The sequence below is a fragment of the Mustela erminea genome, chromosome 2 (assembly GCF_009829155.1).
Source record: "Mustela erminea isolate mMusErm1 chromosome 2, mMusErm1.Pri, whole genome shotgun sequence".
Taxonomy (NCBI): Eukaryota; Metazoa; Chordata; class Mammalia; order Carnivora; family Mustelidae; genus Mustela; species Mustela erminea.
This window is the reverse complement of record NC_045615.1, coordinates 28384203-28407526: the sequence shown is the minus strand read 5'-3', so window position 1 is coordinate 28407526 and position 23324 is coordinate 28384203. Positions and strand designations below refer to the sequence as shown.

Below are 23324 nucleotides of genomic sequence, written 5' to 3'. Positions count from 1 at the left end.
TGTTTCAAAAAAAAAAAGTATTTCTATACATTAAGTATCTGAAAAGAAAATTAGGACAATCTCATTTGTTTTAGCATTCAAAAAGAATAAAATATTTAGGTATAAACTTAACCAAGGAGGTGAAGATCTCTTCACTTTAAAAAGTATAAAACACTCATAACATAGAGGACATTAGGAGAAGGAAGGGGAAAATGAAGGGCGGGAAATGAGAGGGAGAGAGGAACCATGACAGACTATGGACTCGGAATCAAACTGAGAGTTTTGGGGAGGGTGGGGGATGGGTGAGCCCAGTGGTGAGTATTAAGGAGGACATATATTGCATGGAGCGCTGGGTATTATATGCAAACAATGAATCAAGGAACACTACATCAAAAACTAATGATGTACTGTATGGTGACTAGCATAACCTTAAAAAGGAAAAGCAATAAAATTTTAAATAAACATTCAAAATAAATAAATAAAGTGATGGTCCAGGTTAAAGTTAAAAAAAGAAAAAACATTCATGAACTAAATTACAGCAGACACAAATAATGCAAAGGAATGCCATGTTCATAGATTAAAATAATAATTACTAATAAGATATCAAAAATATCCAAAGTGATCTATAGGTTCACTGCAATTCCTATCAAAATCTCATGGCATTTTTTACAGAAAAATGCCAATCCCAGAATTCATATGGAATCACAAAATACCCTGAATCACCAAATAATCTTGAAGGGGGGAAATAAAGCCAGAGGCATCACATTTTGTAATTTTAGAACACATTATAAGGGTACAGTAATTAAAACAGTATTGTATTAGTATCATGAAAGACATATAGACTAATGGAACAAAATAGAGTCCAGAAATAAATCCAAGTATATATGGTCAAAAAATCTTTGACAAGGGTGTCAAGAACATACAATGGGAAAAGGATGATCTCTTCAACAAATGGTGTTGGCAAAATTTGATAAACACATGTAAAAGAATGAAATTGACCCTTACCATACACTGTACATAAAAACAAACTCAAATGTATTAAGGAATTAAATGTAAGACCTGAAACTATAAAATTCATGGAAGAAAATATAAGGACATTGGTCTTAGAAATGATTTTTATATGACACTAGAAGCACAGGCAAAAAAATGAAAATAAATAAGTAGGACTAAATCAAACTAAAACATTCTGCATAGCAAAGGAAATAATAAAGTGAAAAGGCATTTCCAGAATGGAAGAAAATAGTTCTAATATTTCAACTACCTGGTAAGGGGATAATATCCAAATATATAAATAAATCTTCTACAACTCTATAGCAAAAAAATTTAAAAAGTGGGCAAAGGACTTGATTAGACATTTTTCCAAAGAAGTCATACAAATGACCACTACATGTATTAAAAGTTGCTCAACTGCACTAATCATTAGGGAAATGCAGATGAAGCCCCCATTAGATATTGTCTCCTACCTGTTAGTATGGGTATTATCAAAAAATCAAAAAGGTAAGTGTTGAGGAGAATATAGAAAAATTAGAATCCCTGTACATTGGTAGAAATGTACCCTGATGCAGCCACTATGGAGAACATTTAGAGTTTTCCTCAAAAAATTAAAAATAGAACTACCATATGATCCAGCAATCCCATTGTCATGTATATATCAAAAGAATTAAAATAAGGATCTTGAAGAGATATCTGTACCCCCTTGTTCACTTCAAAACTATTCACAATAAGCTAGATATGGAAACAACCCAAATGTCCATCAAGAGATGAATGGATACGGTAATGTGGTATATACATACAATAGAATATTATACTACATTTAAAAGGAAGGAAATCTTTCCATTAGCAAAAACATGGATTAACCTAGAGGATATTATGCTAAGTAAAATAAGCCAGTCACAGAAGGACAAGTAATTCATGATTTCATGTAACGGAATTTATATCTTATAAATTCTATTTATATTCCACTTATATAATAAATGGTTAAACTCATAGATGCAGAGACTAGAATGGTGACTCCCAGGGCCTGGGTGGAGGAAGAAAGGTGGAATTGTTTTTCATTGGATATAAAGTTTCTGTTATGCAAGATAAATAAATTCTAGAGATCGACTGTACCGTGGAGTACCTATAGTTAACAATACAATATTGTTAAGTTTAAAATACATAAAGAGGATAAATCTCATGTTAAGTGCTCCTACCAAAAAAAAGAAAAACCACCTAACACACAAGGAATAGGGGATATGATGAATATATGTCATACCTGGGTTGTAGTGATGATATCATGGATATGTGCACATGTCCAAACTATTAAGACATATATATTAAATGTGTGCAATTCCTTGTATATCAGATATACCTCAGTAATAATAAAGTTAAAAAAGTAAAATAAGATTCATGAATACCTTCCTGATGTATTATTAAATCAATTACAATATATTTAGCCTATTTTAAATTATGTTTAAAACATGCAAAATATACATACATATTTATGTATGAAAATAGAGTAGGAGGAAATTTTTGCCCATTTTCTTCTAGCTTCAACTATTTTGGTTAAAAAGTCAGCTATCAATATCATTGCTTTTTTCAAGGAAATGCCTGTTTCAGCTCTAGCTGGTTTATGATTTTCTCTTTGTTTTTTACTTTCAGTAGTTTTAGTTTAACATTTATATTTATCCTTCTTGAAGTTGACTAATAAGCTTTTGGAACTATGGAGTGCTGCCTTTTACCAGCTTTAGAAAATTCCCAAATAGAAGAGTTTTGAATACTCTTCTGCCATTTTCTTCCCTTCTTTTCTTAATAGACTCCCATCACATAACATTAGACCTTTTGACTGTAATCCATATTTCTCTTATGCTATCTGCCTTCAATTTTTTTCTTCTGTGGTACAGTTTGGGTACTTTTTGTTGAGCTGTCAGCTCATTGATTCTGACTTCTGATAGGCATATTCTGATCAGATATTATATTTCTCAATTCTGACATTTCCATTTAATTATGTGATAAAATTCTAATTATCTGGTGAAATTCTCTAAACTTCCATGAATTTTTTCTATCACTATCTCCTGTTTTCTAACACTTCTCCTATTTATCTATCATTTTTCCAATTTTCTTGAACATACTAATCATACTTAAATTCTCTGCTTCTTAACTCTAATATCTGAATCATCTGTGTGTCGACTACTATTGCCTGCTCTTCTTTCTGCCAATTGGTCATATTCTTGCTTATTCACTTTTTTAGTTCTGGGATTTTTTTTTCCACCATAAATTGTTTACAAAAGGACCTGATAGGCTTCAAATGATATTATCTTCCACCAGAGTGAGTTTTCCCATTTTTGTGCCTGGTTACGTGATTGAAGATGTGATCACTTCAGTCCAAGTAGAGATTAAAGTGGTATTGCTGGTATTGCTGGTATAGTTTTCCAGTTTTATTAGGTTTCCATCTATACCTGACTTAACTTTGTTCTTGAGTCATGAGTCTCTTGGGACTTTGAGTATGAGGCTGGTGGGACTTGTTTTCTCAGTCCTAAAAGACTGCCAAAGATCTACCTCTTTCCTACAGAGCTTCCTAACCTTCCACATCTTCCAGTTCTAAAAGCCTTCAAAAATGTCTTGAGGGGCATACAAGCCTATGAATAAGTGCAGAACCTTCCTTTTAGTGGGTTTTTACTTAATAAATGCCACAAGATTGCAAACATTTGGTGTAGTAATCCAGCATTTCATGCAGACCTGGTACTCAGTAAACATTCTCAATAAACTCATAGAATCACTATGTCTCCCACGTTTCTGTTACTCTGCCTCATATGGTCACTAAAAGCTTTAATAATTGTTTTAATCTCAGAAGCAGCTCTCTGTATATGCTAAGTAATATTTTTACACCGTGTTCAGAATGAACAAATTTGGTAGGAAGCCATGATTAAAGATTCCCATTACATCATTAGTAAGTTTTTGCCATTTTACAATTTTAGACAGTCAAATCCTCACTGTTTCCACAGCTCTCCATTGCAACACAAGTGATAACCTTCTACTATATCCTACCTGAAAGTGCACAAATTTCCAATGACCTTTAAAAAAGAGAAAAAGAAAGAGACTGGCAGACAGCGAGAAAGACAGGAGGTCTCCATGCAAAACCTTCCTTTAGTGTTTATCTTTATGTGTCTTTCTTTGTGATAAGCTAGATACTGAATTCCTAAGTTAAATATAAATTGTTCAAACAAAACAAATAATACTTCAAGAGTTTACATGTGATTAAAAAATGTGAAGATGATAGGTCAATGACTAAAGTTATGTTCACTGGTCAAGAGAACATTCTGTGAGGGCTAAGATTTGTAATTTGACATTGTGGAGTTAGACAATGTAGATTGACTCATCTCTTTTTGTTCCTTGTCACCTTTTACTAAAGCTATTTTATAACCCACCTATCCCACTTTCTCAGATTCCAGTGGGGTATATTAGTAACAGTATTTGATGTTGATTTAATAATAGCAAATCCTGATCAAAGAATATGTTGCAAATAAAATTGGAAAAGAGTTTTCCTGCTTTTATTCTACATGTGTCAAGGAATTATTTCTTTAATGACCATTCTAATGTTTTTTCATTGAGGACATTATAGTTCACAACATACACTTCTTGCCTGTAGCCCTACCTCCCAAGGTAAAAAGACCCTAAGGGAACTACAGATTCAATGATAGGAACAATTTCTTCATTTACTGTGTAATTATCTACATTTATTTCTTTAGCCACTGAATGCTATAATTTGACAGTCATACAATCAAATGGAAAACACAGGCAAAATTTTTTACCTTATTTTTTCCCAAGAAATTTAGTCTTTTGGTGTATTGATATGGAGAGGCTTATGAATTAGAGGTTAAATATAACAGGGATTACAGAAATAACAAACTATTATTCTATAAACAAATGAACCTTATATTGATAAAATCCTACTGCTGCTGAATCATTTATGGTAGGAACTACTTAATGACATTAATTATTTAATGTTACCAGAAGCATACATTTTACCTTTGATTGATAAAACTTGACAGTAGTATCCTGGAACTTTGCTGGAAGAGGTCTTCTTCCAAACAGATTTGCCAATACTAACACTAGTTTTTCCATAACATCTTGAGAAAAATGTTTTGAATCTATACAATACAAAGCATCTTGTTATAAAGGTAAAAAAAAAAAAGTGCCAATCCCATTTTTAACATTTAAATTGGATATTATACTGCATTTTATTTCATGAAAACTGAAAATAATGTAACAAATATAGCAACGAAGGAATGACTATGTCTGCTGACAGTTTACATCTGTGCCTTCTTTTTTATTCTTGCTACCCTCACACTAGTTTGTACCAAAATCATTCCAACCACAAATTGCCTCATCTCCTTACCTGGATTCTACCCATCCCCCTCCCTTAACTTCAGGCCATGATCAGTTTTCCTAAAGCATCTTATGATCTTGTCTCTCACCCATTCAAAAATCCCTGTTTGCAGGTCAATACCTCATAAACAAAATCCAATCTCCTTAGCTTAGCATTTAAGGCTTTCCAAAATTCAGCTTACAAATAACCTCCCAGTTTTATCTTCCTTCTTTACCTTATTGCCACTCATATTAAGGTACAATCACTTGACTTACTTTCTATCCTTCATAACACATGAGCATTATACTGCAGTGATTAAAAAGGTTCTACCTTTAATAATTTGGGCTCTAGAGTCAGACTACTTATATTTGAATCTTGGCTCTGGCACTTATTAAAATTGTGTGACCATGGGGGCACCTGGGTGGCTCATTAGGTTAAAGCCTCTGCCTTCGGCTCAGGTCATGGTCCCAGGGTCCTGGGATCGAGCCCAACGTCGGGCTCTCTGCTCAGCGGGGAGCCTGCTTTCCCCTCTCTCTCTCTCTGACTGCCCCTACTTGTGATCTCTGTCTGTCAAATAAATAAATATTTTTTAAAAAATTGTGTGACCATGGTAATTTATTTAACGTCTCTTTATCCGTTTCCTTACTTACAAAGGAGCAATAGCCATATCACATGCCTCATAAAGTTATCAAATTTTCTATCTCCATGCTTATAATAGCATACACCCTCCCACCCCACCCACACCCATACAGCAATGAACACAACTGTACTTCCTGTTGCAGGAAATTATTTCTCTTTTACAGAGCTTTTGCAGGGACAGAATTCCCTGAATAACCTTGTTTCAGGGAACAATGCATGTTCAGAGCATAATGAACTGGATTATTGCACAAAGTAAAATTTTGCTATCCATTTATGACAGAAATAAAGCAATGCTGTAAAAGGCATTGCATTTGAAAAGCATTAGGAAATACAATAAATTTAAGCACCAAAAAGAAAACATGTCTTTTAGGGACATTGTTTAAGGGTCTCGGCCTTAATTATAGAAATAATTTTTAATTTTAAAAAAATGTATTAAATGGAATATTAGGTGGGCATAAAAATGGAATTCACAAAAAATTTATATGATACTGGCATAACTATATTTCAAGGAACATAAGATTCTAGATTGTACAATTAATACATCAGTTATTTAAATATACAGTTATATTCTATAAGAATATGATTGGAATATTCATAAATACTAATTGTGAATATTATATTTAACATAATGCCTGACTATATCCCTTTTCTATAATGAGCACATATTACATTTAATTAGGAAAAATATTTATTTAAAAAATCACATATTTTTTAATTTGTTCTGAGTCTTGGAGTCCAGAAATCACTAAAGTTCATAAGAAACTGACATTTTAAAATAGATGTCACAAAATATGGCTATCTCCCATATGATCTGTATTAGTAGGTATACAAAACTTTATCTAATTTTGTATCTCTAAATTATCTAAATATTAACTTGTGTTTTCTATGTAGAAAAAATTTTCCTGAAGTGCTAGCTTCACTATGGTCTCTGTTACTATTTCAAGATTATACACACAACCATCAAGCTTACCTTTCCTAGTTGGCTGACAGAGATTGTGGAAAAGGCCTTTTACAAGAAAACTGACAAAAACAAGATTAGAAGGCTCATGATAATGCAAATGTGATACAAGTCCAGCAAACCCCACTGGTTTACCTTCTTGATCTAAATAGCCCTAAAGAACAAAAACAATTTATTAGTTTGACTCAACACACCACATCCATTAATTAATAAATAACATTAAGTGCTAGTTTAAAACAGTATTTAATGCCAATATAAGAGAGATTAATAATCATTACCTGGGCCAAGTGTGATGATTATATTAATTAAAGAACTATTAGTCATTGGATATAATCTTCTAAAGACCACAATTCAGCAGGATAAAAAGTAAAGACAGCACCATTCCTATTTCACAAAAAGGCAAAAAGCAATCATACCTGTTTCACAAGGAATTGCAAAGAAAACAAGAAATAAAGTTTTAACATCTCCATGACTCTGGGTTTTTTGAAGGACAGCAATGAATGCTGTAGCACTGACAGCACCTTTAAAAAAGAATATGTTAATTCACAACATATTAGTTTTATGAAATATATTTGTAAATAGTGATACAGATATATTGTAATTTAAATTTTTTTCTAATGATGTTTTGACATCTTAAAAAACCTTTCTGAAAAAAGAAACAAACAAAAAATCTTTCTGGTTGGGGAGAGATTGTCCCTTCCTGGGCTAGCTGACTCCTAAAGATAACAACTTGCCTAAAAGCATGCCTATCATATACAAACCAACCAAACCCAAGTTTATACCCCTAACTACTTCCTTCCCTAATTCTCACACATCTAGCCAATACTTTTGGTGTCCTAAATCAACCCAGAGGCATGTACAAGGCGACAAGAGTCCACCTGCTAAGCCCAAAACCCAGCAGAATTATTCAAACCAGCCAGTCCTAAACTGCTTACTCTGCCCTGTCTTGCCTTTTCCACAGAAACTTAAAAAGGCAGTCACCTAAATGTTCATGCTGCTCCTATCTCTCGCCTCTTGGCGAGCTTAGTATCTTTCATATATAGTCCCACATAGTGTGCCCTAACTCCTGTCTCTGAGGCTTATACTTTATTCTCCTGAGCCTTACCTCTGTCCCTCCTGTCACTGCACCTATCACATAAAAGAATATATAACAATAGGATAGTTATTACCCATATCTATTATATCACACAGATTCCTGCAATATATAAGATTCAGTTAAATTTCACATTACTTGCTGTACCATCTTCTTACATGGCATATCCTTCCTTTAACAAATAGAATATATAAAACAGAGTCATCAGAAATGAAATATTGCTGAAAGATCTGATAATAAATGTGAACCCCTTTTACGAGCTTACACCTCTTGGCTCATTCTGGAGGAAAACAAGATTTCCTATTATATTCACTTCAGTGTCGTGGCAAAAATAATAGAATAGGGGTGCCTGGGTGGCTCAGTGGGTTAAGCCTCTGCCTTTGGCTCAGGTCGTGATCTCAGGGTCCTGGGATCGATCTCTGCTCAGCAGGGAGCCTGCTTCCCCCTCTCCCTCCACCTGTCTCTCTGCCTACTTGTGATCTCTCTCTCTCTCTGTCAAATAAATAAGTAAAAATCTTTTTAAAAAAATAGAATAGGTTGATTAAAACAAAAATATTAAAAATATTGCTTTGTTTCTGGTGTAAAACAGCCCTGAGGTAGCAGTTCAGGTAACTTTGAGCTGCCCACTAAAACATCTCTGAGGTTCCAATAAAAGGAAATTTTCCTGATATCACCAAACTTAAGCCTGGCTACCATTAGACCTGAGAGTTTATAGAGCCTAGGAAGAGTCTGTCCTCACTGTAAGGCCAGTGAACTATGTGGAAGGAAGCTGGGAGGATACAGATGAGAAAAAGAAGGGAGATAGGAAGGGGGATATAATGCCCATCACTTTTATTTTAGGATGAGTCTTCTTGAGAGTTTTCCAAATGCCCTTTCCTACTTCCTGTCTCTCTCTGTTGCTTTGCATTTAGCCATGGATGGCAACAGCTGAGTAGTAGGAGAGTGAGCAACTCATGGTGATTCACTGTAATCTTAGAGATCTAGACACATAACTAAAGTCGTACTAAGATAGTAAGGCCCCTGACAGAAATGTATACCATAGTTTGTAGTGATGAGTGGCATCCATATGATAAATGCGGCAGTGAGACTGGCAAGAGTAGACCAAGGAACTTTCAGTCCAGAAAAGCTACATAAGTTTAAAATGTACCAAACACTAACGTTTGAGCCAAAAGCTATTCAGCTACCCTCACATTTAATAGGGTATTCGAATAGCACTTAGATGGCCAGAGAGAAGCCAGAGTGAAATCATATATCCTATTTTTTGGCAGCCCATCTGACTTAAATGTACCTATATTCAAGTGAGAAATAGAAAAACCCACAAGAGAGAAACTCTTTATAAGAAAACTGATCACCTTGCTAAGATACTAAAATATACTAAAAGTATTTATTAAATATCTGTACCAGGGACTAAGACAAGCATCTTTGGCCACAGAGTGCTTATATTCCAGTGAAAAATATAGAGAAAATAAATAAAAACATGATATATGATAGATAGATGATAGATAGATAGATAGATAGATAGATATTTGTGCTATGTAAGGAGTGATACATGTTATGTATAAATGAACACAGATCATGGTGCAGCGGACAGGAGATACATTTACAAATTTAGAAAGAGCAGTGACAGTAGGCTTCACTGAGAGTAATGTTAGAGAAAAAAGTTGCATGAGGTAAAGGAGTGAGGTTATGCACATATCCGAGAAAAGATACTACAAGCAAAAGAAACAGCAAAGCCATGGTCCTCAGACTGTAATGTGTCTGAAATATCCATGCAGCAGGTACTAGGCTCGTGTGGGAAATCAGGAAGAGGTTAGTTCAGCAAGATGATCAGGGATCAGTTTCTGTAGAAACATCATAAGAACACTGACTTTTACTCTTAAAAAAAAAAAAAAGAAAGAAAGAAAGAAAAGAAAGAAAGATAAGAAAGAAAGAAGAAAAAAAGGCTGGGGGAAAGCTGACCTGTAAAATTGCTTTCTTTATGCAGCAAAAAAGTTTTTTGAAAAATTATTTGGCACCCTTAATGGATGCCATAAGATATGACCTCTACAAGACAAGGCAAAACAGCATAAGGTAAATGGACAATTAAAAATTGACACTAAAAAATACTTTATTTATTATGTAAAAAAGTGATATAAGAAATAGTGAAGAATTTCAGGAAAATTAAAATTCCAGTAGCAGACTTAAAATCCACATGTGTATTACAAAAGAGTAGAACAAACTCTGGACAGCAGCTTCAGCAATGTGAAAGATAAACTTCACAGGTTCTCTTATAATTAAGAAAAACATAGCAATGGAGTACAGAAAAAGAATTTTTGATTTAAAAATACAACCCTTCCTGATAAGAAACTGAACAAATTAAAATAGAAACAAATAGCAAAAATCTAATTTAAGATATCTCTTTTTAGTTCTAAAACTACTTGAGCACTGTCCAATGCAAATGTATATAACATAAATTTTATGTTATTTTTGTTTTACCAAAATTTTAAAAACTGAACCTGAAGCTTCCTATGAGCATGCTTTATGTAAACATAAAGATTAAAAATTCTTAGCATAGAACTAAAAGGTCAATTTAAAAAATGACCCTCAAAACAGAAAATCCTGGGGAAAAGAATTTGAAATATAAGGATTTTTTTTAAATTCATATAAATACATAGGCAGAAAAAAATCAACTACAAGAAAATAGGAATTACATGGCTCTACTAGGGGATACTAAAAGAGTCTACTCCACCATAATAGTATATGCCAGAGGAAATGAAACTCTCTTACTTTGATGTGAAGAGTAAAGGGAATATTCTAAAAATTTTATGTCCATATTTGAGCCTTTCATGTGTGAAGATTACAGACAGATTTTCTCAAACACGCCAAGGCAAAGAAAATAAACCACTCTAATAAACTCTCTTTAAAAATCTTTTAAAGCTTGCTAAAAGATGTATTCTTCTCTCCTACACAGAAGCAAAAATTAAGAATGCAGAAATGGGGAAGTTTTGGTCTAAAATGATATGTGCCTGCTCTGTAAGACATCAGCAACGTAAGAGCCAACTCATCAAGGAAGTCCTGAAAGACTCCTCACATCAACAAACAGTAACTGGTTTAATTGGACATATTAATCAATACACAAAAACAATGCAACTTCATAGGGATGAAAACCAAATTGTTTCATTATGAATTTTAAATATTTCATTGTGAGATTAGACACGAAATATTTATCTCAGGAAAAGTTTATAGTCATATCAATCAATGTCTAATCAAGTATATCAGTGTTTGAAAACCAAAGGTACCCCTATGGCAAATGATAATATGACTGTCTTCGGATGATGAGACCTAGTATGATTTTGCTTTCTTTTAACCTTTTGCATTAATTAAATATTCTTTCATGAATTTGGGTTACTTTGCTTTTTTACAAAAAATAAACTCTTTTATTATGAAATGATCACAAGAAATTGTGTTCCTTTTGAAAATAGAATCTAACCCAGATCTTTTAAAATCTATAGCCAGGGGTGCCAAGGTGGGTTGAACATCTGACTCTTGATTTCAGGTCATGATCTCAGGGTCATGAGATCAAGCCCCACATCGGGCTCTGCGCTCATCAACGAGTCTGCATAAGACCATCTCCCTCTCCCTCTGCCCCTTCTCCCACTCATACTCTCGGCCTCCTTCTCTCCAAATAAATAAATAAAATCTTTAAAAAATAAAATAAAATATAATCAATAGCCAGCACCCTTAACTACTATAGGACAATACCAACCACACATGAAAAAAGTAATCTTTAATTCCAAATGCCCAACTAACACAAATTCTATGCTTGATAGAGGAGACAAACAAAACTAATTATTATTCTCCCACTCTGCCGCAACCCTATACTATGCAAGACATTACAAAGCATAAAAACCTGTGAAACTTAAAAGTTATTGCTACAGACTTCTAAGAAAGAGCAAACCTAACCACAGCCAAGCCAGTAGTGAAGACTCCATCTCAGAAAACGTCAAGCTCAGTACCTTTGCTTTAGCATCCTCTGGGTCGTCTCCCTTGGAAGCCAGCAGCATGAGTCGTAGGACCAGGGTAATGCCAAGAGGGAACTGTCCTCTCAGTTCAGGAACATTGGATTTAATGAGTTTTTCTATTTTGGGCAATGGAATATCAAAAAAATATACATCTCCCAGCAGGTCTTGACCTCGTCTTCCAGCACGTCCAGACATCTGGAAACAGAAGAGAATCACAAAGTAAAACTTCCCTACTTTCTCCATCACAGTATAAGAATTAAGCCTTTTACATAGGGTTGGAGCAAATACATTGTACATATGTCCAACCAGCATATAAACAGAACTTACAATCCAATGTGTAGCACTTAGGAAATTTACCATGGCTAAGACAGAGCTGAGAATGAGAAATTTATCATTATTATGTAATTATTTCATGCCAAAAATCATGTTATATATTTATATCATGATATACAGATGGAACAGAGCACAACAAGAAGACTAGACCCTAATTTTAAATTCACTTACAGCTGAACTAATTACACCAATTCTCTCCTTTCCCACTTTCTCTCCCTTGTTCCTTTCTCACACACCAGTGTGTTGCATTACAAGTCACCATAAAAATTGTGCACAAATTGAGGAATACATGAGTAAGATAAAATTCTGAAATTCTACTTGTTGAAAACAAACTCTTTAGGGAAGTGGTATTAGTTCTCATATATTAAGTGCTTAGAAAGTGCTAAATCCTTTGAACTGTTTTTATATAGACCTCACAACAACAACCATATGAGGTAAATATAATCATTATCTCCATTTTACAAAGTAGAAATAGGGGCATGAGGGATAGAAGAAACTTGTCTGTAGTCAAACCCCAGAAAGTGGAAGATCCAACTCACACCCTGGCATTTTGACTCCCAAGTCTATCATCTGAAACATCATAACACATAGTGAAAAATGCATGTGACTCCCAAAGATGATATAGGATAGGAGAGCTCATGCAGAACACAGCCCTAGGAGGAGAGATCAGAAAGACAGGGGTTAGTAAAGTAGTGAGAAATAAGAAGAGTGTTATATTGGATAGAACAAAGCCTACAAGAATAAGAAGTATTTAGAGAGAAAAGGAGGAGGGCATTTTGATAAAAGCTTGAATGTTGGCCCATACCTTAAAAAATAATCCTGCTAGCAGAAATCGTCATCAAATATTCTAAGTGAAATAAGGCAAGCAGGGAAAGTCAATTATCATATGGTTTCACTTATTTGTGGAACATAAGGAATAGCATGGAGGACATTAGAAGGAAAGGTAAAATCGGAGGTGGAGATGAACCATGAGAGACCATGGATTCCGAGAAACAAGCTGAGAGTTTTAGAGGGGAGGGGATTGGGGGGTTGGGTGAGCCTGGTGGTGGGTATCGTGGAGGGCACATATTGCATGGAGCACTGGGTGTGGTGCATAAACAATGAATCTTGGAACACTACATCAAAAACTAACGATGTACTGTATGGTGACTAACAGAAGATAATAAAAATATAATAAAAAAAATTAGGGTGCCTGGGTGGCTCAGTGGTTTAAGCTTCTGCCTTTAGCTCAGGTCATGATCTCAGAGTCCTGGGACTGAGACCTGCATCAGGCTCTCTGCTCAGCAGGAAGCCTGCTTCCCCCCTCCTCTCTCTCTCTGCCTCTCTGCCTAATTGTGATCTCTCTCTCTGTCAAATAAATAAAATCTTTAAAAAAAATTATTCTTGAGCAGGGAAGCCATATGAAGACAAACTAAACTGTGTATGGGACATAGAAGAGTAAGGAGAATTGAAAATCAAGAGAACTGTTTTAATAATACAAGGCCAAGAAGGTATGATGAGAGATAATGAAAACAGAAATTGCAAGGCAAAAATCAAATACATCTAGGAGAATAACGAAGTGGGCTTGGTAATAGGCTGTGTATTGGGAGCAAAGAAGAGAGAAGTATTAACTCCAGAGTGCAAAAACACATGCACAGGAAATGTATGAGTAAATGTTTATCTAGCACCTTTGATATTTATCTTTCTTACAAATAACTTCATTTAATTCTTGCAAATGCTGTGGAGTAGTAATTATCACCCTTATTTTGGAGACAGGAAGAAAACGGTCAGGCGGTTAAGATCTATCTCACCCAAAGTCACATATCTGGTCAATGATGGCCAATGATGGCCACCTCCGATTTTCCTTTCCTTCTCTAATGTCCTCCATGCTATTCTTTATGTTCCACAAATAAGTGAAACTATATGATAATTGACTTTCTCTGCTTGCCTTATTTCACTTAGAATATTTGATGACTCTTTCTGCTAGCAGGATTATGATGGCCATCAGATTACACATGATGTAATTCTACACTCATGTGCCTACCATAATACCACAGCTAAACCAGACAGTCAGACATGAATGAATGTTAGGGTGTGCTAGCACATGAATTGCAATATGTTCTTAAACTAACAGCTCAGATATTTTACCATTTTATGGCCATATTTTCATAAGGCAATAGTGACTGTATGCATATTGCAATACCTGTCTGTAATTTAAAGCATCCAGATAGACTGAGTTTTGAGCAAAAACCACAGATTTGCAAGGCATGTTGATTCCTAAAGCAAGTGTCCCAGTAGCTGTCACCACCTAGAAAGAGAATAAAACAATTCTTCATGAAATAGTATTTCAGTAGAGTGCCATGTACTTCCTGAAACTCTCTGCTCTTCAACTGAACCCCAGTGGGAAAGCCAGAGATGGCCGACTTGGCTATTGTTCCTCCACACTGACAAGAGTACCTGGCACATGACAGGCGTTCAGTAACTGTTTCTTAAGGAATGACTAAAAAAGGGAATTTCCTCATGGCAGGGTAATAATACTTTTACAAACCCCTTTCTGGGACACTGCCCACTTCATCCACTCCAGCTTATCTGTGAAGGTTATTTCAATGGAGATAACATATGTTGTAATAAGGGCAAAACACAGTTTCATCCCCGCCCCCCTCAATTGCCTTACAACTGACCAAAAAGGAGCAGGGAAAACTTTATTTCTTAAATGTTCCAACTTTTGCTCATTTTCTCATATAATTTTGGGTATTTCTATTGGTCCTCTCTTTCTCTTTACATTGTCCTATATGCCATGTCTTAAAGGTAATACTTAAGTATATGGAATAATTTTCTCTAATTATTCTATAACTGAGGTCTACGTTTGTGAAAATGAAACGCATGACTTATTAACTATTTTTCTAAAGTTCTTTAACAAAAACAAAAATGGAAAAGAACATTAAATTTATATTATAAGTGGAACACATACATTTTTTTTAAAATGTGTTTTCTATAACAAAGCTATCACTATTTCCATATTGCCTTTCTAGAGTGATCTAATTATTCATTCATTAAACTAATAGTAATTAAGGCACTACTACTTAGCATATACTATTTTAGACATAAGATATGCCAACCAAAATACATGTGCCTCTTTTCCCCAATTTATAAGCATGTAGAAAATTTTGTCTCTAGTTATTGAACTTTTTGTTTAAAGATTATATTTATTTATTTGAGGGAGAGAGAGAGTTCAAGCAGGGAGGAGGGGCAGAAGGAGAGGGATAAGCAGACTCTCTGCCAAGCAGGGAGCCCGATTCAGGGCTCAATTCCAGGATCCTGGGATCAGGACCTGAGCTGAAGGCAAAATGTTGAGAAAAGCTAAAAGGTAATTTTTTAATCTGGATAAAAACCAAAATATATTATTAACAACATTGCTTAGCTTTTCTCTTAACTAATAACAAGCTAATTATTTATTTTAAAAGTCAATAACTAGAGGGGTGCCTGGGTGGCTTAGATGGTTAAGGGACTGCCTTCGGCTCAGGTCCTGATCCCAGGGTCCTGGGATTGAGCACCACATCAGGCTCTCTGCTCAGCTGGAGTCAGCTTCCCCCACTGCCTCTCCCTCTGTGTTCTCTATCTCTCTCTGAAACAAAAAAAGTCTTAAAAAAAAAAAAAACTACATAGAGTAATATCCTCTCATTCTCTCCTCTCCTTCCCCCTGCTTTTGCACTCTCTCTCGCTTTCTTTCTCTCACATACACAAATATAATATACATCATACAAAAAATCTGATATGGAAAATTTTTAAAAACTCAGAGGCTATTCTTAAATACTGCTCAAGACTTAAACTAAGAAATTATGTTAATCCTTCCTATAGATTTATCCAGACCATCCCCATGCATCCTCATGTAACATACTAAATAACACATAGTAAGGGTTGGGTTTTCAAGCTATTTAAAGTAATCTTCCTCTTGTTCATCAGTGATGGGAGAGAGAGAATTTAGTGGTGACTCATCTAAAACCTGCCAAAGTATGAAGTGGGCTCTAAGGAAGTGATACATTCTTGCTCTTACTTCAGCTATTACACTGAAAAAAGATTTGACCAAAACCTATTATAAGTGTCCTCTAAGCCCATGAAAGAATGTCTGTAACCAAAATTATACAAACAGCTGACAACATTCCCTAGATACTATAAATGAAAAAGCAAGAGATTGTTATTCCTAGATCATAAGAGTTACACTTCACTGCAGAAATATTTGAAAAAGTTATCTGTTTAGGGAATAGTTAAATTCTTGAAAAAGAGATAAACTAAATGATAAATTTCAAACCCTCTCCCTCAATTAGATGAGACGGAAGAATATGCAGTGATATCATGTGTTGTAAAAAAATAAAGGATATAATTAGATGAGAAAAAAAGTTACTATTTTTCCCTTTCATGAACATTCACTTTCATATAGACACAGCTTCAATTTTTAAAATGAAAAAATTTACCTACCCTAATAAATCCTTTCCTAAAAAGAATCTCAACTAACTGTTTTTCTTTGAAGCTTAAAGAGCTGTGATGATAGCCAATACCCCTTTCTGCCAAAGCCTTCAGCTCTGCACCTTTTCTTGTGAATTTTACTCGATCAAACACCATCTGCAAAGTCTGAGAGAAATAAGAGTATTAGCGATTTTGATCATTTATCTAAGTTTAATTTATATCAGAAAAAAATATTTAAAGGAAGTAACAGTCATACTTTGTCATAGTTTTAAAGAAACACCGCTGCTTGAAATTGACTGTACATGAGCAAAAAGAATATTTTACAGCAGCAACAGTAACTATAGGAAATATTCCCAAATCTTTGAACAGACTGTCTCTCACTGTTTGACCCCACTTCAGGGGTGAATAGTACAGACAAAACAGTAGATGAAATACCCCAGAGAAGGTGTGAGTGTACGACCTGCTTTTGCCTGGGGGGAAATCAATTCTCTATTGGAGCCTTACAAGTGCCCCCTATGGACTGAGAGAGAGAGAGAGAAAGAGAAACTTCTTCAGGAAGGCAGAGCGGGCTTCTTACCCCATATAGTCTGGAAGTGCTTACTTCTCTCTGTAAATCATTCACAAATGGCCTAAAAAACAACCACTCCCTAAGGGGGAATAGTTGTGTAGAGAGTTATATGTACAAAGATAAACACTGTTTATGAGGGGGAGATAAAAGAAAAAAAAAAAACCTTGAGTATCCAAAAGCAAAAGATGCTTCAGTTGTACAGTCATCCATGCAATGGAATATTGAGGAGCTATTCAAATGATGATGTAAATTCATGGTTATTAAAAAGTTTTCAAAAAAAAGGTATACAATAGAACTGTGTGTGTGTGTGCGCGCATGTGTGTGTATGTGTGGTCATAAATGAAAAATATATAAAAGGTTCATTCAGAAGGGCAGTGATTACTTCTGATTGATGGCATTGTTTTTATTGTTACTAATTTGTATTTTCAAATTCATCTACCTTAAGCATGAATTGTTTGCATTAAAAAAGTTTTAAGGAAAAAATGGCATAGCACTTTTATATATTTCAATGTCTTTTGGTAGAATGTTTTAACTATAATATAGACAGCTTCTGATTTTGACAAATTCTGTGTACATTGTACATTATTTAAAGAGTATTGAACCACATGTACCCAAATATTGAAATGAGGCATGTGGAATTAAAGTTTAGAATTCAGGCTGTGAAGAAGCCCTTTGTGATGGAAAAAATAATAAAAAGACAGACCCTCTCAAGAGTTCTTTGTTAACAAGAAAGAAATAATCTCTAAAATCTCTGCAGAGCCCTAAAGAGTTATGTGTAACTAGAAGGTCACACAGAGAGAATTCTATTCTACTAGAGATTGCATTTAGTTATTACATTCAACACTGTCTATAACTGAGAAATAATGGCTGATGAGTAAAGTCATTTCCTAGAGGAGTATTTCATTCCAAGGGCTGACCTCGGTGTCTATCGCTTTTTGATTAGCATAAGTGCACTCTTGAGGGATTTCCAGGTTCTTCTCCAAAATCTTGAGTAGATTATTATGTTCAGCTTCATGTATTAGCATTTGATCCATTTTTCTGGGATTTTTCTGGCTTTTTTCATCTCTGTTTGTAAAAATAAATTTTAAGTAATGAATAGTCAGATTTGGCTACCTTAGTGAGCCGAAGACCTCCTAGATCCCCTCATCGCCCAGACATTCACTCCCATATACATCTGTACTATTTTGACTCAGACTTCCTTTTCCACATCCTCATTAGCCTCTGGAACTTGGGGTCCTTCAGTAAACATTTTCCAGTGTACCCATATTTTCCCTGAATGTTCCCCCCCACCACCCCCGCTACAAGTAGCACTCTTACCAAAGTCAGTTCTCCCCAGATGACCTCACTTCCCCTTACTAAAGTGGCAATCATTTTCTCTTTTTCAGCCTTAATGACACCAAGCATGGAGGTAAGGTAGGTGTCCCCCTTGCTCCACATTGCCAATTTCAGGCTATTGTCCTTCTTTCCTTGTGGTAGAGGCTACAACAGCTTTGAGTTTGGTTGTTAAGGAAGGGATCTCAGCTACCCTGTTCCCTGGAGAATTGTCCTTAACTGACAAGAGCTTCCTAGAAATGCTTGTGAAGTTACAACCTCTCTTGGGAGAGAGGAAGAAACCTAAGGCCAGTAATTAACTAATATGAGGTACAAAAATCACCCACGTGGACCCAAGCTGGGACAATTCTGTGATGCTCCCAGATCTCCCTATTGGATGAGACTCAGGCATGCATATCCACACATATTTTCTTTACTTTCTCCCCCTCCTCTTTTATTGTTGCTTCTTTCACTTTCCTATAGGTCCCTCATGAGCATAAACTTTCAATAAATCACCTACATAGATGTCCCCATCTCAGAGTGTGCTAGTGAAGAATCTTACCTCAGGCATAGTTGCATAAACCCTGGCTATGTCATCAGACTGTATTATCCATTACCTCTCAGTGTAATGGCCTTTTATAGACACCCAGATCACTTACCCCTTCTTTAATTATTTTCACTTTGTCTCTTAGCTGTGGGTATAAGACATCTCCAAATATGAGAAGATAGCTCACTGGTATCCCATCGCTAAGAGTTCCCTCCTCCAACTAACATTATCCTTAACTCAAGAGAGAATGATATGACTATGGAAAGGCCTGGCATTAATGTTTGCAGAGCATGTGGCAGAGTGCTAATGGAGACCCACATATTGATGTTTAACTATAAGTTTTAAATCAAGGTAACAAACTGCCAAATAAAATATATTCTCTCCTACCTCAATAAATATACCTCCATGATAATGTGGAATTTAAAAGGGTGAGAAGGAGCTTCAGGGGGCTATGCCTCCTAAGATCCACTGACTCATAACATTATAGGAATAGATATAGATAGAAGAGGGCCAGAGTGGTACTCTCCAAAACACAGGGTCTCCTCCATATAATGACAATACTGAACAAGGTATTAAAGCATCCTTTATATTTTTATAGTTTGAATTGTTGGTCACTAATCCAATTTGAAATGATGCTCTGAAGAAAAATTGTCTAAAGATCAGTTACTGGGGGCGCCTGGGTGGCTCAGTGGGTTAAGCCGCTGCCTTCGGCTCGGGTCATGATCTCGGGGTCCTGGGATCGAGTCCCACATCGGGCTCTCTGCTCAGCAGGGGGCCTGCTTCCCTTCCTCTCTCTCTGTGATCTCTTCCCTTCCTCTCTCCTACTGTGATCTCTCTCTGTCAAATAAAGAAATAAACTCTTTAAAAAAAATAAATAAAGATCAGTTACTGAAAAGGATTATAATTCCTATTCTGTCCCTGTCTGGGCTCTTCACCTCTCACTACTTCCAAGGAAACAGCACAACAGGCAGAGAGAAGTTAAGAAGAAAGGTCAGCCGCAAATTATAACTTGCTCTAGAATGTGAGAAATCTGAATCAGAGATCTAAAAACTGTGTCTACTTTGAGGAAATATCTGAGTTTGATTATTCAGATTCACTTAAAAATATTTATGAAATGGCTATTACCTGCCAAGCAATGTGCTGAGCACTGCAGATAAAAAGAGGAAAATATTAATAATGTAGGAAAAAGAAAGACAAGTGAAAAATAACAGTAATGCATTATAATAACTGATCTACTAAATACTGAAAATGTAACAAGAACACAGAAAAAAAGAGTACTAAATTTAACAGGGGAATTCTAGCAAGATTCAGAGAAGAGAGAGCAAAATTATGAGTGTAAGCTTTGGAGACAATCCGAAAGGAGTGTACTTAAGGCAGATGGATCCGACTGTGGAAGAACACAGAAGTAGAACAGGTCATGTAAGGAGAACAATAAATGTTGAACATTATTAGAGGAGAGTGGTAGGAAGTAAAACTGGACAAGTTAGGGCAAAGCCCAAAACTTGTTGGCATGCCAACAACATCCAAAAAATGTATACTTTATCATTGAAGCAAGGAAGAAGGAAAGAAGAATACTGAACATTGAATAATTTAATCAATTTGAAAGTTAGCAAGAGCAATCGTTAGCTATCCTGGAGAGCAGTGAACCTGAGCCTCTGGAATCTAAAAAGAAGACCCTTGCAGTCATTCAAGAAAGAAATAATGAGCATGTACACCAGGTGGCAAATAAGATGGAGAGAATAATAGGAAGGCAGTAAACATCTTTAATTAGAGTTGTCAGGATTAGGCATGAGAATAAAGAAGAGGAGTCAAAAGCAAAATTCTATCAAGCATAAAACTGGCATTTCAATCAATTTTCCAATTCATTCAACGTTCACTTATGTGACCGTGAGGATAAATCAGTGACACCTCCATGCTGTGGCCCAAGATAACGTGTTTTGACTTTGCTTGGAGGACTAACTCCTCAGAGACTTTGCTCTGAAAGTTGGAGTCACATACGCTTATTTTGAGGGATGATTATGTCAGGTACATAATCTACCAATGCTCATATGCTGTGGTTCTGCCTCTCTGAAGTCCTAAATGAGACCCATCTATGCAACTAAAGAATATGTACATAAATATTATGACCACTTATCTTTACCCCATTCTTCCACCCAAATTTACACAATTTGCAAATAAGTTCAAGCAATAACTAGAATTTCTTTGTAATACATTCAATGTGTTTCCAATTCGACTTGTGGAGTATTTTAACCCTTAACCACTAATTTGTTTCATTAAGTACTTACATTGTCCTTTGTTTCTCAATGGATTTTTTAATTTTTCGAAGTTTGTTAGTCATATCATGGGCTTCTTTGTCAGCTTTGGGAGGCCTTTGTCTCTCTTGCTTTTTCTCCAGGGAACTTCTCACCCGTTTAGCTGTTTTTTCCACATCGCTTAAGTTGAATCTACAAGCAAATGAAAAGACCATTTGCCCTGAAAATTGTATCATAAATAAAATTTAAATCGTATTTCCATCTACTGTTAACATCCTGACATATACCTATTGAGCTTTTAATATCCATCTTTATGAGTTTTATCCTGAATAGGCAAACAAGCTATTCTGGGTCATCAGACTCCTTATTAACTACCTGATAGTAAATAGTAAGTTCCCCTCCTTGTGCAGACCTTACCCCTGAGGCAACAACAATGAGAGCCCATGGAAAATTTTCCCGTAAGACTAGGTAAGATACTCCACAAGTAACAGACATAGAACAATGGATTTTCTCTATTTATACACAGAAAAGGGATTGCCCCGCGCCCAAAAAAATACAAGATGAGAAAAAGAAGTTTATTCATTTTTTTAAAAGATTTTATTTATTTATTTGACAGAGAGAGGGAGATCACAAGTTGGTAAAGAGACGGGCAGAGGGGGAGGAGGAAGCGGGCTCCCTGCGGAGCAGAAAGCCCAATGGGGCTGGATCCTAGGACCCTGAGATCATGACCTGAGCCAAAGGCAGAGGCTTTAACCCACTGAGTCACCCAGGCGCCCCGCGAAAAAGAAGTTTAAAAACAAAAAAGAGAGGCGCCTGGGTGGCTCAGTGGGTTAAGTTTCTGCCTTTGGCTCAGGTCATGATCTCAGGGTCCTGGGATCGAGCCCCACATAGGGCTCTCTGCTCAGTGGGGAGCCTGCTTCCTCCTTTCTCTCTCTCTGCCTGTCTCTCTGTCTACTTGTGATATCTGTCTGTCAAATAAATAAATAAAATCTTAAAAAAAAGAATTATGGTCTTTATTTATTTGTATTGTTGTAGTTGCTCTTGTATTTAATTCCACTCACATATAGGTCTGCCTCCTAACAGAATCAAAGACCCTTAGCATTATATAAATATGTGTTAGTTCAGATTTCACAAATCTTTTGTGAATTTTAGATGATTCTTTGTTTTTTTCAAGTTTTATTGAAATATAATTGACATGTAACATTGTGTAAGTGTAAGGTGTACAACGTAATGATTTGATACATCTGCCTATCGCAAAGTGATTACCATAAAAAAGTTAGTTAATGCATCCATCACCTCCTGTGGTTGCCTTTTGTGTGTTAGTCTGAAAAGATTTAAGATCTACTCTTTTAACAACTTTGAAGTATACAATGCAGTATTGTTAGCTATAGTCACCGTGCTATGCATTATATGAGACCCTGAGACCCTGGTAACCATCAATCTACTCTCTGTTTCCATGAGTTTAGCTTTTTTAGATCTTATATATAAGTGAGATCATATAGTAAAAATTTTGCTCTTAGGCAGGAATGGAGACAATGTTGGGTTCTTGCCCTAACTTTTTGGATTATGACTACTTCTTTCCAGAGACCAGATAAGGAGTAAAAAATGTTGGTATCCTGGTGAAGTGAGGTTTAAATAAATGGCAGTCTATGTCACATGGCAAGAAATTTTATATAGTAGACAATAAAATAATAAAGTTAATAAACACTTAAACATGTTATCTTCAGGTATTACTCTAAGTATCATAAATATATTAACCCATTTTGTTCTCACAATCACCCTATGAGGAAAGCACTATTATTATCCATATTCTATAGATGAGAAAATGGATATATAAAGAGATTAAGTGATCT

At 35.5% G+C, this 23324-nt stretch overlaps 1 protein-coding gene across 8 annotated transcripts in view; it reads right to left on the bottom strand.

The window, feature by feature from the left end:
• DDX60 (DExD/H-box helicase 60) overlaps positions 1 to 23324 on the bottom strand; it is a 113753-nt gene that overhangs the window by 25197 nt on the left and 65232 nt on the right. For 7 of the 8 annotated variants that reach the window (XR_004283171.1, XM_032332591.1, XM_032332590.1 and 4 more), the window contains 8 exons: positions 21505 to 21663; positions 18279 to 18426; positions 16806 to 16958; positions 14533 to 14637; positions 12012 to 12212; positions 7340 to 7444; positions 6936 to 7077; positions 4987 to 5108 (listed from right to left, as the gene is read on the bottom strand). Coding sequence is in view for 7 of the 8 variants with exons in the window: in XM_032332591.1 (XP_032188482.1) it covers positions 4987 to 5108; positions 6936 to 7077; positions 7340 to 7444; positions 12012 to 12212; positions 14533 to 14637; positions 16806 to 16958; positions 18279 to 18426; positions 21505 to 21663 (1135 nt within the window). In the remaining variant the exon portion in view is untranslated. Of the gene's footprint in view, positions 1 to 4986; positions 5109 to 6935; positions 7078 to 7339; positions 7445 to 12011; positions 12213 to 14532; positions 14638 to 16805; positions 16959 to 18278; positions 18427 to 20086; positions 20367 to 21504; positions 21664 to 23324 lie in introns of those variants that run through there. The other variant, XM_032332594.1, reaches the window with a different exon arrangement.